Consider the following 16297-nt stretch of genomic DNA (forward strand, 5'->3'; position numbering starts at 1 on the left):
GGAGCAGATCTTGAGGCAGAAACGCTTTACAAATAACCCCCAACACCTCAGTGTGAGCGGCTTAGCATTTGACTGTGATCCCGCCAGGATAGCTTCCATCCAGAAGTAAGAGGGCGGTGTATGCACGGCGCTGCACACCCTCCTTCCTCCAGTGTGACGACACTCATCTACACGGCTGCAGCTCTGTCAAGCCTCCATGTTGGCAACGAGCGGCCCTTATGTAACACAACATGCCTGTAAGCCCCGCCCCCCGTGTAACATGGCGCGTCGCCGCCATGTTAGTTCGGGGAGGGGTTTCACGGGTTGTTTTCACCCCCGCCTTCCGCTGCAGGGCTTAGAAGATAATGGGAGGAGCTGCAGAGTGACCCCGCCCCTCCTGTAGTAAGCGGGGCGGGCGGGCGCTCAGCGTGACGCGTTCTGTCAGAAGTGGCAGCAGCGTTATCGCACAGTGTGGCCTGAGGAGACTGCGGTCATGGAGCTGCTCACCTGCTGTGTGGTCCTGGCGCTCGGCTGCCTCCTGTACTTCGTCGTTCAGTTCGTCAGGCTGATGAAAGCCGATGCAGATTTAACTTTGCTGTGGGCTGAACGCTTTGGCAGTTCCCCAGGTAATTATCAGCAGAAAAAACAGCGTCACGAGTGTATTATAACCTTATTATCATCACCTTCTGGTATCCCAGTGTGCTGCCCTGAGGAGCGGTGCAAAAAAAAATTTCTGTACTTTTTGAGTGTTTTTTTTTTTTTTTTGTGCAGCAAAAATGGCAGCTCGAGATGCTAGCTGACTGTCTATCGGAAATATGAAACGCAGGACGCACAGGGGGAGTTTTTTTAATAGCGTTTTTGTTCATTAGGTGCTGTTCACACTGCGTATTTTTTTTATCGCAGCTTTCGGTGCAGATAGACTCTCCGAAATCCCTCTAGCGACCATGTCCTTTCTGCCTCCTAATCTCCGCAGAGGGAGGCAGCGCTATAAATGGCGGATTAAGGCTAGGTTCACTCAACAGTTAAAAACAAATGAATGACACTGTTTTTTTTTTTTTGTTTTGTTTTTTAAAACAACCGTCACACGTCCGTTTTAAGAACAATAATAATCTATGGGGTTATTCACACTGCAGTTTTTTTGCCGTCCAGTTTTCACTGACTGCAGCTGCCATACAATTGTAGGGGGGCCATTTTTAACGTGTCCGTTTCTCAAGGGGCATCAGTGAAAAAAAATTACGTTTTTTCAGTTATTCCCCCCCCCCCCTTTTTTAAATGGTCTTCTCTATAGGGGAAAAACACCATGAAGAAAAACCGCTAGTGGAAAGATACACTGCAGGAAACACCAATTGGCAAAAATAAATAAATTCTCATACGTTATTCTGGCACGTTTTTACTGCTGGAGCCATGGAGGAGCTCATGCAGACAAACGTAAGGGATCCGCAATTCACGGGCACCGACCGCGTGCACTCCGTGGTTCGGATGCGGACCCGCTAACTTGAATGGGTCCGCGATCCACAAAATACGACAAAGGATAGGACATGTCCTGTCTTTCGCGTTGCGGAGGCGCGGACCTGAAAGCCCACGGAAGCGCTTTGTAGTGTTTCCGTGGGCTTCCGATCTGTGCCCTTTTGCTCCGCAACAGATAGGACATGTCCTATCTTTTGTCATATTTAGCGGTTCGCGGACACGTTCAAGTCAATGCGGTCAATTCGTTTGCGTTTCGCAATACGGGCACGGAGCCGTTATGTTCGTCTACAACAGCCCTTAGGATGAATTCACACTTCTTTGATTTCCAACAGTGATTGTGAGCCAAAACCTCCTCAGAGATGAGGTATAAGGGAGAGATCTGCACCTGTTCTGTGATCCGCACCTGGTTTTGGCTCAAATCACTGATGGAAATTACTGACCAAATCATCAAAGTGTGAACTAGGCCTTAGGCCTCATTCACAGGTCAGTGTTTGGTCAGTGATTTTGAGCCAAAACCAGGTGCGGCTCTAAACACAGAACAGGAGCAGATGAATGCTTATACCTTATCTCTGCGGAGGCTCCACTCCTGGTTTTGGCTCACAATCACTGATGGAAATCACTGACGTGGGAATAAGACTTACGGCTCATTCAGACAGCCGTATGAATGAGTCTGCATCGGAACGGGTGCCGGCCCATTCACTTCAACGGCGCCGCAAAAGACCTCTGTGGTTCCGTTCCACGGAAGAAGATGGAGCATATCCTATTCTGACAAGAATAGACATTTTCTATTATAGTTGCGGCCATGTGCGGTATGATGCACAGGATCAGGCAGTGTAAATGTGATCTCACATGGGCCTTCCCATCAAAGTTGGAGAGGGTGCAGCAGTTGCAGAGAGAGCGGAGCCTCTAGGTGTAATGACAACGCCCCCGTTGCTCCTAGAGGCTCATTTGCATATAATAAAACATCATTTTTCTCGGCAATGCGGGCACATATGAACATGGGACCAACACAGATATCTTCAGCTGCCAAGCGCACATGTAACAGGTCAGCCAGTGTCATAGGGACAGATCTGCTGACAGATGCCCTTTAAGGGGCTTTTTTGGGGTCTCTGCATTTTGCTGCAGCTTCTCGTGTTATATATTACATATTTGTAGGGTCCCAAAAAGAGAAATGCAAACTATGGCTCTGGAAGTTATGGGACTACACTCCCCCCAGCACTGTGCTATCATGGTGGGATTTGCAGTCCCACCACAGCTGTGGAGAAACTGGATATAGGTGATGTGCAATAATTGATCTAAAAAGAATAATCTTTTTTTTTTTGCAGAAAGTAAGCTGCGTGGTAGCGTTGTCTGGGTCACCGGTGCGTCCAGCGGTATCGGCGAAGAATTATGTTACCAGCTCGTAAAATTAGGTGCCTCAGTAATCCTTTCTGCCAGAAGAGAAGCGGAACTGTTGAGAGTGAAAAAGAAGTGTCTTGGTATGAAATTTTTACTTACATAAATGTAAAGTCTCTCTAGTGAAGCTGAACTTGTGGCCCCTGCGATATTGCAGTCAGTGGGGGGTCCCGCTTCCCGGACCCTCATCACATCAGATATGTGCCGTGTATCCTGGTGTCTACCTGACTAGTGTTGAGCGAACTTCTGTTTTAAGTTCGGCGTCTAAAGTTCGGCTTCCGGTTAGCGGAGCATCCCGATATGGATTCCGAATTCCGTTGTGGTCAGTGGTAGCGGAATCAATAATGGCCGATTATTGATTCCGCTACCACGGACCACAACGGAATTCGGAATCCATATCTGGATTCTCCGCTAACCGGAAGCCGAACTTAAAACAGACGTTCGCTCAACACTATACCTGACGACTCGTTGATTGTCTGTTATTTCCCGTAGAAGCTTATATTTTTCTGCCTTGAACACAGAGAGGCTAGAATTTTCTGCTGCAAACTGGGTTTCCTGCTGTGTGAAAAAAAAATTGCAACTTTTTTTTTTTTTTCATTTTTCCTCCCACCTTACCGTAATGTGACACATGCTTGTGTGTTTACTTTAAAGGGATTAGTCACGCTATAAAATGGGGGAAAAAAAGTTGCACAAATATTTGCTGAAAGAAAAAAACAACAACTCATGGTTCATAAAAATATTAGAAAAGGCAGACTTTGTCATGTTGGGGTTTGCGGAATAGGGCACGGCCAGACGTGGCGCAGATGCGGCGGAGTCTGTGCAGCAAACCATTCGCAACGTTTACCGAACCAGCAGCCTATAGTGTCTTGTGCTGCAGGTTTTTATTCCTCAGCATGTAAGTTTATACCGCAGGTTATAATCATGACTTTAACCTTTGCAATGCAAGGGTTAAAAACAGTGGAAGACCTGCTGCCATGCCAACAGCAGTGCCACCACAGGAATAAAAACAGCCCATTTTTGGGCAATCTTTGCAACGTCTGGTTACAGAGAAACCAGATGCTTAATTTCCCTGTCCAGTGTAGATGTGTACCCTTAGGGCTCATGCACACTGTCACGGACACTCCTGTGACAGGGGCCAGGAGATCAGAGAGACTGGTAACATGTGGGTTAATCTGAATGGTTCCTTGTGAATAATTTGTGTCTCTGTTGTTTTGGTAATGACCACACCTCTGGCAGGTGTTGTTGGTTTGGTCATTTAACTTCCCCTATATATTACTGCTTACCCCTTCTAGGGGTGCGTTTTATAGCTCTTGGCTAGCTGGTGTTGAATCTCGGTTGAGCTCCTGGCGCTGCCTTTGCTCCACATGAAGTTAAGTGTCGTCTTTCCTATTTGTATTTCGTTTGTTTGTATTCCCCTGTCTGTTGTATCCAGGGCTGAGGGAGACTCCTGTTCATCCTTCTGGTGGAGGAATAGGTTGTCTCAAGTCCTGTCACCTATACCAGGGCCCTACAGGGTGTATTAGGGCTCTAGGTTCCTATGTATGAACTTTCCTACCATCAAGGTCAGTTCATACTGATAGTTAGTCAGGACTTGGATTAGGGTTGTTCTAGGAGGTGACCTTCTCCTTTACCCTAGTTTTCCAGGCCTCGTTCCTATCCCTTTCCCTCCAGTGCTCAGTGTGGAGTTTTTCACCCACACCACATCCATGACACCCCCAGCCTGTATGCGGAACCATTCATTACTATAGGGCTGCAAAAAAAAAGTCTATGTCCGTTCCGCCAAAAAATAGAACATGTCCTATTCTTGTCCGTTTTGCGGACAAAGACAGGCATTGTTACAAAGGATCGGACAAAAAAACTGATGCAACTCAGATGTCACACGGAGGTCATCTGTTTTTTTTTTTTTTTTTTTTTCCTGACCACAAAATACATACTGTGGTGTGCATGAGCTCTTATGCACGTATTTTTCATCCGCATGCTATCCAAATTTTTGGGATTGATGCAATATGGTGCAAGAGCGCCTGCCAGCCAGTGGGTACAATTCAGTGATGCATTGTGAAAGCGAAGTTAGGTAATGGGTGTTTTATTGGCAACGCGTTTCGTCACTTGAATAGTGAGTTCATCAGGTCATGTGAAGTGTTACGAACATTGCATTTACAACAAGGATGCAAGAGTCTCGCCTCGAGGAAAAGGAGGGAGTAGAGTGGGGTAAAGGTCAGAGAGAGATGTCGGGGGAGACATAAAAGATAAAGACTGCACAGAGCCGTGTGTAAACATGTCAGTCAGAAAGATCCAAGCAAGAGAAACTGGGCCAGATTTATCATTAAGATGTGCCAGAGCCTTGCGGTGAAAAAGTTGAAACGGCATGTTTGCGACTTTTTCAACACCAATTGCGCAAAGTTGGCCTCCTGAAACAGAAGAGGGGTAGGATGGTGGCTCAGCCACTTGGCATCTTCTATGACTGTTTTCTGGCTCGTGTAGATTTCATTTGAGGCGACGGCATGTGTCTCGTCATAAATTAGGCGCGGTTTCCGTGTCCGTATACTCTTCCACAGTATTTAGAAGAAAATTTTTTTAAAAAAAATCAAGGTATCAATATTATTATTCAGTCCATTTGACTGTAAAGTCAACAGTTAAAAAATCCAAAAAGCCTTGCGCTGTTTCAATCTCTCTGTAATCTGTCGGTAATAACTGCTATCTGGATTTTTGTAACGTCCACCCTGGCTCAAAAATATTCTTTTTGGGCAATTCAAATGCATTCGGGAAAACAGTTCCTTTGACACCACATTCAGCAAATGGGGAAAAAGCTTTGAAAACCATTTGAGATAAATGCTACCCCTTCAACTTAGGACTCATGCACACGAACATGATCTGCATTTTTTGCTGGTCGGATGCGGACCCATTCACTTCTATGGGGCTGCAAAAGATGCGGACACCACACCATGTGCTGCCTGTATCCGTGTCCATTCCGTGGCATCCGCAAAAATACAGAACATGTGCTATTATTGTCCACATTACGGACAAGGATAGGACTGTTCTATTATGGGCCAGACGTTCTGTTCCACAAAATGAGGAATGCACGCGGCCAGTATCCATTTTTTGCGGATCCACAATTTGCGGACTGCAAAATAGGCTACGGTGGTGTGCATGAGCCCTAACTGTTGAAAATCTACCAGAACATTGTCGGCAATCAATAAAAGACGAGACTCGAGACGCATCTCCGTCAGGAAGATCCCCTGAAGGCATTGGCATAAGCGACCACCTAGACATAAACCAGGCCAAGAAAACCGCCAAAAGAATGCACATCCAGTTGTATAAAATGTATAATTTAATAAAGAAAGACACAAACGCTTTAAAAATTGTATACAATGAATAGTGTGCCGGAAAAACAACCAAATCCAACAAATAGCTCAGAGATAATGCAACATCAATAGATATAAGGCAATACCTGTGAATAAAGTAAGTCCTGTCCATCACCCCAGGCAACATCATAGCCCCAAGCCGCCTATGGGGAATTCAAATTCCCTATCCACTGTTACGAAAACTTTAGAAGTGTGGTTCTAAGGGGCTGTTCACATTTAGGGGGTCATTTCCTAATCTAAAGTACGCCTAAATTAGGCGTATTTGAAGTGCACATGGCGGCAACTTCTCCCTACTCACGCCAGGTCTAAAACTGTGGGCACGAAGGAGAAGGGCCGGTAGCTGCAAGGAAGCTGTCTTACATTTGAACTGGCATTGGATGCATAGAAGTTATGAAGAGGCAGGCCTGTCAATACGTTTACATCCACTAAACTTATCCGTTTTTATCCAGATACTTCTTGCTTCCTTCAATACACTTCAAAGGTTTCACAAAAATAACATTTACATTTTTTGTTAACACAAAAAACGACACATCTGTCAAACATATGTTAAAAAGATAAATAACCACTAAACTGCATATGTTTATGTACATTTTATTTATTTTTTACTGTATGTCTAAACGTATTCACTTGATGAACAGCAAAAACAAGATGTGAACATTTCCTAAACAATGTTTTTGTTGCCAGACCAAATTAAATCGATTTCATCATCTGTAACGGGCGAATCCTTCACCATCAACTATTTTGTAAACTGCAATTTTTTGGGATTATGTAATTTATTTGTTAGAGTTCATGTAATCTGCAATATATCAGTCGCAGTTTACAACATTTTCATTGCTGACATAATCAGCATAGATTTAAAGGCTATGTACACATCCGGGAGAATTTTTTTTATGACAGCAATTTACTCATTTTGGACTAAAATCATTTTTCAATTGGTCTTTATTAAATTCAGCCATTCTGTCACAAAGGGTTAACTGTTTTTCTAGCTGTGTATAGTGCCCTGGAGCAGGGATACTTTCAAGTCTGGAAGTTTTTGTACATTTGCCTATTTCCCCTATGCAAAGTTATACACTGGAAAAAGTTAACATGCACTGTTTAATGCTGTGTAACTGCAAAACCAGACTGACCTTTTGAATGTTGTTTTTTTTTTTTTTTTTCCTGGAAAAACTGCTTTCATTGCCATTCAGTATCATTGAAGCTTTAATGTAAGTCTATGAGAGACGGAAAGTGTAACAATTTATCTGTTTGTGCTGAGCTTCTTCACTCCCCACCTTCCACTAGAAGGTTCCAGTCTAGCTAGAAATGGTATATAAGGAAGGCAGTTAGAGCCCCTAGTGTTCTGCAGTTAGGGACCAGTACTTGGAGGGGAAGACTCATGCCAGTCTGCATGAGTGACCAGGAGAAGACGCTGAGATGGGGATGCTGAGTCACAGACCATGGGTCACCAGCCCTGTGACCAAGGAGCCACCCAGATTTCAGAGCTACCGACCGTGGACCTCAAGCCTTTGGCCAGGCTACCAGCCTTCTGAAAGAGACAGAGGGACAGCTAGCTCAGGCCTTTCCTCAGCATCAAACCCTTCTTCTGCATGGGAGGAGACTCTAGAAGCCAGCCCTATGCCTCGCCTGTATTAACTGCTGTCATTCAGCTAAGGCTATAAAAACTTGTAAACTCAGATTGTTAGCTTAAACTTTAAACATGACTATGGGATTCTACTAGGGAAATCATGTTTTAAAATAAATGCCCCGTCCTTGATCCTCCCACTGCCCTATCTTCAGCAGAAGATCAGCACACAAAGGAGAAGGCAGCGGCTCCTAGCCAGTAGTTCTGTGGTATTGACATGTATGTTGCCTTTCTTTCCTTTACGGAATGTATAAAATACATTTGCATATTAAATACAGAGGAGTCTGAGTCGGAAGTACCAAAAACTGAGGAGTCTGAGTCGGACCATTTATCTACCGACCAGAAGTCCGTGGCCGGTGTTTTACATTTAGGACAATGGGTGATGCAATTTGGGAATCTGGGAGAAGCTGGGAAGTTGAAACCATAAATGGCATTGTGCATCATTTTGAAATGCGTTTCCCGCCATTATTCATTGATGACACATTGACAAATGCTTGTGTGTTTAAAGCAGGCATGCTCAACCTGCGGCCCTCCAGCTGTTGCAAAACTACATCTCCCAGCATGCCCGAACAGCCTACAGCTATCAGCCTACAGCAGGGCATTGTGGGAGTTGTAGTTTTACAACAGCTGGAGGGCCGCAGGTTGAGCATGCCTGGTTTAAAGGGATTAGTCACGCTATAAAATGGGGGGGAAAAAGTTGCACAAATATTTGCTGAGAGAAAAAAACAACTCATGGTTCATAAAAATATTAGAAAAGGCAGACTTTGTCATGTTGGGGTTTGCGGAATAGGGCACGGCCATACTTGGCGCAGATGCTGCGGAGTCTGTGCAGCAAACCATTCGCAACGTTTACCGAACCAGCAGCCTATAGTGTCTTGTGCTGCAGGTTTTTATTCCTCAGCATGTAAGTTTATACTTCCAAGATTTTCTCCCCGATCTAAGCATCCATTGTGATACTTTCCCATTTATTAAAAAGTGTAGAAGATGGTTTTGCTTTTGTGAAATTCCCAGACAATGCCCTATATAGATCTGAGAGCGTGACCAATCGCGAAGAGTGCCCTAATATATCAGCAAAAGAGCTTGAAGTTGCCTCATTTGACAAGTCCCGCACCCTATGTCTGCAGAATCCCAAAACCTGCATAATATGCAAAAAGTGGGAACCCGGTAGCTGATATTTGTCCTTTTAGTTCTCTGGGAGACGGCCATCGTTTTCCCCCCGCATGCATCAGATGTTCCGCTCTAACTATCCCTCTGGATATCCAGTTTCTGGAGAAACTTGCGTGCCTCCCCTGGGGAAACTCCGGATGGTTCCACAACGGCATCCTTTTAGATAACGAATGTCCAAACTACTTCCTGATCGTTTTCCAAGCCGCTATCGTGTCTCTTATCAATATTGAATTCTTAATTTCCGGGGGAAGCCCTGCTAGGTTGGAATGTAAGCAAGATACCAAATCCCAGGGATCCACCAGATTCTGTTCCAACTCTCTGTTAGAGAAATGATCTGTGTTGTGTACCCAATCCAAGATGTGCCTCATTAGGCAGGTTAAGTTATATCCCCTGATATTTGGGAACTTTACTCCACCTTCCAGAGCATTCGTTTTTGCAAAAAGAGTCGGGGACGGTAACCTGCCCATATGAATCTAGTGAAAGACTTGTTTAAGATGTTAACGTCGGCATGTTTTGGCAAGATTGGGAGAGTTTGAAGGGGGTACAATAGTTTGGAGAAACTCATCATTTTGTTTAAATGGCATCTGCCTAATAAAGACAAGGGAAGATTATGCCATTTTTCAAGTTCCGCTGTTATCTTTCCAATCAACGGTGGATAATTGAGGGTATACAATGAGCTAGGTAGCCTACCAATCCTTAACCCCAGGTACGTTATATATTGTTTTAAGTTGTAGTATGAGTGAAACCACTCGATAGCCATAGGCTAGGAGGGTTTTTGGCATGGAGCTCCAAAATTTCTCTCTTGGAGTAGTTGATGTTATATTCTGAGAAGGCCAAAACGTTGAAGCTACCAATGGACCCCAAGTGCTGCTGAGGAGTTGACATAAATATCAATAGGTCATCAGCATATAATGCTAATTTGTCCTCTTTCTTACCTACTCTAATACCCGAATATAAGTCAAGAGTCCTCCAAGAGTCTAGCTAAGGGTTCTAAGGCTAAGTCAAATGGCAACGGGGATAAAGGACACCCCTGTATGGTACCTCTTTGGAGTGGGAAAATGGGGGACTGTGTGTATTCTCGCCATCGGGCTAGTGTAAAGACCTTTTAGGAAGATGTGTATGTTGCCAAAGATCTGTAATCTGTTCAACACCGCCCCCAGCCAGTCCCATCTGACTGTATCAAAGCTTTTTCAGCATCCAAGGCTAGCAAAATGGGAGCTGTATCTGGACGGGGGAGGTGTCGTACCCAGTCCAGGGTAGCCAGAACCTTCCTAACGTTGGCCACCGCCGATCGGCCTTTTAGGTCCTTCCCAGGTAGGATTCATATCAGCGATGGCAATAATATTCCTAGTCTATCTGCCAAGATCTTCGTTAAGATCTTCATGTCCTGGTTGATTAATGAAATTGGGCGGTAAGATTTAGGATCCTGAGGATCCTTGTTGGGCTTCAATAGCAGTTTGATATAGGCTACATTTGTGTTATTGGGGAAGCAACCCGTCTTGAGTAAGGCCTCTTTCACACTTGCGTTGTCCGGATCCGGCGTGTACTCCACTTGCCGGAATTACACGTCGGATCCGGAAAAACGCAAGTGTACTGAAAGCATTTGAAGACGGATCCGTCTTCAAAATGCTTTCAGTGTTACTATGGCAGCCAGGACGCTATTAAAGTCCTGGTTGCCATAGTAGGAGCGGGGGAGCGGTATACTTACAGTCCGTGCTGCTCCCGGGGCGCTCCAGAATGACGTCAGAGCGCCCCATGCGCATGGATGACGTGCCATGCGATCACGTGATCCATGCGCTTGGGGCGCCCTGACGTCACTCTGGAACGCCCCGGGAGCCGCACGGACGGTAAGTATGCTGCTCCCCCACTCCCCGCTACACTTTACCATGGCTGCCAGGACTTTAGCGTCCCGGCAGCCATGGTAACCATTCAGAAAAAGCTAAACGTCGGATCCGGCAATGCGCCGAAACGACGTTTAGCTTAAGGCCGGATCCGGATCAATGCCTTTCAATGGGCATTAATTCCGGATCCGGCCTTGCGGCAAGTCTTCAGGATTTTTGGCCGGAGCAAAAAGCGCAGCATGCTGCGGTATTTTCTCCGGCCAAAAAACGTTCCGTTCCGGAACTGAAGACATCCTGATGCATCCTGAACGAATTTCACTCCATTCAGAATGCATTGGGATAATCCTGATCAGGATTCTTCCGGCATAGAGCCCCGACGACGGAACTCTATGCCGGAAGAAAAGAACGCAAGTGTGAAAGAGCCCTAAGTGGTTGTGATAATCTGCTAGGGTGGCAACCAACTGATCCTGCATTAGTTTGTAAAATTCTCCCGTAACCCCGTCTGGGCCTGGGGCCTTGCCGTTGTGGAGCGATTTTACAGTGTTTAAGATCTCCCCCTCTGTGATCTTTGCACTTAGAGTCTCTTGTTGTTGTGTAGTTATGGTTGGCAATTTGAGTGTTGATAGAAACTCCGTGGCCTCGGTACCATCCCTCTGGGTGTCCTCATACAGGCGGGCATAATATTCTCCCAGGAGTTTATTTTAGTTTAGGATTGGTATGGATGGCTCCCCTATTATCCTTCAGGGATGTAATAATCGTAGGGGGCGTCTTACCTCTTGCTAAGTTCGCCAACATTCTACCCGATTTATTGCCATAGCGGAACAGATCCGTCTGATATGTTGATCTATGCATGGTCCGCTGTCCGCCCACCACTCAAAATCAACCCTAGCCGCTATCCATGCTTCCTTATGACTTGCGGTAGCCAGTCGTAGGAAGTTTGAATAAGCTGTTCTAAGAGCTGTGCTAACTTCCAGGTATTGTCTGGAGACTACTTTGCGCAAATTACTAACGTAGCCTATTATCCTCCCTTTCAATACCGCTTTCGCTGTTTCCCAATGAGTCGAAACATCTGATGCACCCGGGGGGTTATCCTCTTGAAACTCAAACAACCAACCTTGCAGGATATCTTTAAAATTTTTGTCCTTTGCCAGGAACGAAGGAAAACGTCAGATAAAATCCACTCCCCTTTGGGTAGGAATTCTGCAAACGTAGAAATGGGTGAGTGATCAGAGATAACCAACTCGTGTATCTCTGCGTGCATCAGATGGACCCTACATGTTGTACTTGTACAGGTAAGTAAATAGTCAATTCGAGACCATGCCTGATGGGCGTGTGAAAAATTAGTGTATTCCCTGTCATCCGGGTGTAATAAGCGCCAGATATCCCGTAGTCCAGTGGAGGACATGAATGGTTGCAGGACCATATCCGAGGTTCTCTGATCGCTTACTGTCCCGTCTGCTCCCCTGCGATCTTCCTGAATGGAAGCTACCGTGTTAAGATCCCCTCCCAAGATCTTATTGGGAGCCCCATCTAAGTGCAACCTATTCTCTAGGAGAGCATAAAATGACTTGTTATCTCCATTTGGGGCATAAACATTGTGTATACTATATTGAGAGCCCTCATGTTCTATTAACAGCCTATGCCAGTGATGGCTAACCTTGGCACTCCAGCTGTGGTGAAACTACGACTCCCAGCATGCTCCATTTATTTCTATAGAGTTCTGAGGGCAAGCAAGCGGGGCATCTTGGGAGTTGTAGTTTTACCACAGCTGGAGTGCCAAGGTTAGCCATCACTGGCCTATGCCATCTACCAACCTCATCATGGGCCTTAGATAGTATTTTCCCTTAAAAATTCTTATGAAGCAATGTAGGTACACCAGCTTTGTGATCTTTGGCTGAGGAAGCATATATATTCGTCGAACCCAGAGATTCTGCAGTCGGAAAAAATCTTTTTCCTCTAAATGAGTTTCGTGCAGTAGGACTACATCAGGTTTTAAACGTTTCAGGTGCCTCAACAATTTTGAACACTTTTGAGGATATCGCATCCCCTTCACATTCCAGGAGAGTAGCATCGCAGCTCTGGGTTGTCACTATTCCTCACACAAAAACCCCCAAGAGATAGGGCAGGGAAGGAGAGGAACAAAAACAGGGGGAAAACAGTAACTACGAATACCCTGACTAAGCGAGACTAAGGATGAAACCGTGGATATATAGGCCGGGTATATAGAGTCTTTTCCCTATCTAGATAAGGACTTCTCTTTTTTTCTACCATGGTGAGCTCCTCGGCGTACCACTAAATGACATATAACTATGCGAAAACCTCGTGGCCCAGGTCTAACTAAACTTCTCACCCATTAACATCCATCAGTACCGAACATAAATACAAAGCACGGTATCAAACCTTCTCATTTCCCCCCCAACCTTTGCCCACTAACCTGGCACAACATCCCCTATAACAGTGATGGCGAACCTTTTAGAGACAGAGTGCCCAAACTGTAACCCAAAACCCACTTATTTATCACAAGGTGCCAACACAGCAATTTACCCTGAATATGAATACTACAGTCCAATATAGTGTATCTTCCATGTACTTTATCACTTAGCTATAATAGCCTGCCTACATTCAGTGCGCTGCCTGTGCTGTTCATAGTGCGCCCTGCGCTGATGAATTGCAGGAAAAGTCTAAGGCATATTAGACTTTTTCCAGGGCGTGGGTGCCCACAGGGAGGGCTCTGAGTGCCACCTCTGGCACCCGTGCCATAGGTTCGCCACCACTGCCCTATAACATTAGGGAGAAGCAGTTCATCTATGAGGGGATCTGTCCTGCGGATCTGACTCCCGTCTTCTGACTCTTCTGGATCTTCCTTCTGATCTTCTCAGCGAGCGAACCCTCCTTTGGCACCCGGTGAATTTCCTCTGAGAATGCGGTGGCGACCTCCGTGACGAGCCGGTGTGTTCAGGTGGCCTTAGGTTCGGGAGCAGATCGAAGAGCCTCCGCCGCAGCAGGTAAGTCTTAGATGGAAGTGACCCCTGAGCATGGTATATCTTGAGTGTAGCCGGGAAAAGTAGCTGAAAGTGAATATTGCTGTGATAAAGCCGGGTAGATATTGGGCTGAGTGCCTTGCGCTTCCTCGCCATCTCCGCAGAGAAATCCTCGAATAGCACGATTCTGTGTCCCCTTAGAAAGATCGGGCGTTGTCTCCTGCGAAAGTTGCGTAACATTGCCACCTTGTCGTTAAAATCCAACAACTTGAAAATAACTTGGCGCGGCTGTCTATTGCGGGCGAGAGAGGCCTTCCCAGTAGTGAGGCCATTCTGTGCAGCGGGGTCTGGGCCACTCTGTGAGCTTGTTTGATTCAACAAAAGAAGTTCAGACCCAGGGCTTCCAGTAACTCCCGTTCACAAATATCTAGCAATTCTGACTGTTTGATGGATTCGGGTAGGCCCACCACTCTCAGATTATTGCGGCAGGACCTGTTCTCTAGGTCTTCTATTTTACCGCGTAGATAGTGAAGGGCCTGTTGTTGGGCTTGGAGAGTGGAGCTTAAATCCCCAGTATGAGAGTGCAGAGAGCCTACCTTTTGTTGTAAGGTGTTCACTTGAAGGCTGTTTTGGCCCACCTCTTCTCTCAGCGAAGTAAACGAGGCCAATATCGTGGTCTCCAGAGTCCTTTGTATATCCGGCATGATACGCAACGCCACTTCAGTGGCGAGTTTCTTATAATCCAGTGGGACCGTGTCCCCCGGAGGTGTTGTGAGTTCCTGCGAGCCTTCATCTTGAAATTTCAAGGGTTGACTGGCTGCCATCTTGTCTGAACTCTGTGAGGAGGATCCCTGAGATCTTATGGATTTTTGTCCACTTCTCAGCAGGTACTGATCCATATGACCGAAAGTGATATTCTGGGATCGGTCCCACGTCCCTAAAGAGGGTTCTAGCCGACCTTTCGCTTTGCAATGACGCTCGTGGCACCGCTATTACTGAGGAGCTCCGCTAGCTGCGTCCTCACATGGTAGCGCTGGAACCGGAAGTCCTCTCCAGTTCTTTTAAAACCATCCAACCTGGACTTCTGAGGGACAACCTGGAGATGGCAGGAGTGGACCACCGCTTGTCACATTGGATACTTGACTACTTCACAGAACACCCACAGTTTGTTAAATCTCAGGGTTGTGTCTCTGACAAGCTGATCTGTAGACTTCTCCATCAACTCCCCAGGCTGCCACCTACAGAAGTTCTCTGATGACTCTGCCATAGTCGGCTTTATCACAGGTGAGGACGACTTAGAGTACAGACAGGGGACACAGGATTTTGTGGACTGGTGTCAGCAGAACCAGCTCCAGATCAACGCGGGCAAAACAAAGGAGCTGGTGGTGGATTTCCTCAGACACAGACCCTCTGCTTTGGTTCCGGTGAACATGCAGGGAACGGACATTGAGGTGGTGGACTCTTATAAGTACCTGGGTGTTCACCTAAACCACAAACTGGACTGGAGCCATAACACTGATGCTCTTTTCAAAAAGGTTCAGAGCAGACTCTATCTGTTGAGGAGACTGAGGTCCTTTGGAGTGCAGGAGACGCTCCTAAAGACCTTCTTTGACTCAGTGGTGGCATCAGCCATTTTCTATGGTGTGGTTTGTTGGAGGAGCAGCTCATCTGTGGCTGAGAGACAGAGATTAGATGAGCTCATTAAGAAGGCCAGCTCTGTCCTATGTTGTCCCCTTGATCAAGTGCAGAAGGTGGGTGACAGAAGAACTCTAGCAAAATTTAAATCCCTGTTAGACAATGTCTCCTACCCCATGAACAAAGCTGTACTTACCTTTAAACCTGGACCTTGCTGCCGGCTTCCTTCCTTAGGCGCAGGCACAGTGAGGAAGCTGGCAGCAGGAGCACATCCTTCACTCACTGCGCCTGTGCCGAATACTAAAAGACGGTGCGGGATTTATGGGACACTGAGAAGAACTTGAAAGTCGATCAACTGGATCTGGGCGTGCCAAAGGGTGCGTAGACTGAGCCTCTAGGTGCTGAAGCAACACCCTAATAGCACCTAGAGGCTCATTAGCATATTTTAAGTCTTTATTTTAAGAGAACGGCGGCAGGCAGAGAGTTATAAAGCATACTGTTATATACTGCTGACATTAGCACATCGCTAATGTCAGTCAGCTACATAACGTTATTTCTCATGAGAGAAACCCTTTAAATGTAAGTAGACTGACTCTCTTGCGACATGTCTGCATTTAAAAAAAAAAATAAAATACTAATGGGTGTTCCAAACCAAACCACTAATGTTGCAGCCAATTTACACCACAAAATAGTTGTGCAACAGCGAGCCCCAGACCAATAGCTCACTTGCTGTCGTGCAACTAATGTCAGTGTAGCCCTGACCTAAATTTTTACCAGTGCTGCATGTACCTGATGTGGGCTAGTGCTACACGGTGACTTTGGTCACACAGCCAGAATAATGCATGTGAC

General features: G+C 46.0%; 1 protein-coding gene across 1 annotated transcript in view; it reads left to right on the forward strand.

Moving 5' to 3' along the window:
• The first annotated feature begins 398 nt into the window (after window positions 1-398).
• DHRS7 (dehydrogenase/reductase 7) overlaps window positions 399-16297 on the forward strand; it is a 32189-nt gene continuing 16290 nt past the window's right edge. Inside the window, exons 1-2 of the mRNA XM_040411209.1 lie at window positions 399-605; window positions 2772-2924. Coding sequence (XP_040267143.1) covers window positions 473-605; window positions 2772-2924 — 286 coding nt within the window. The 5' untranslated portion in view covers window positions 399-472. The remainder of the gene's footprint in view (window positions 606-2771; window positions 2925-16297) is intronic.

This window comes from Bufo bufo, chromosome 11 (assembly GCF_905171765.1).
Source record: "Bufo bufo chromosome 11, aBufBuf1.1, whole genome shotgun sequence".
NCBI classification, from domain to species: domain Eukaryota; kingdom Metazoa; phylum Chordata; class Amphibia; order Anura; family Bufonidae; genus Bufo; species Bufo bufo.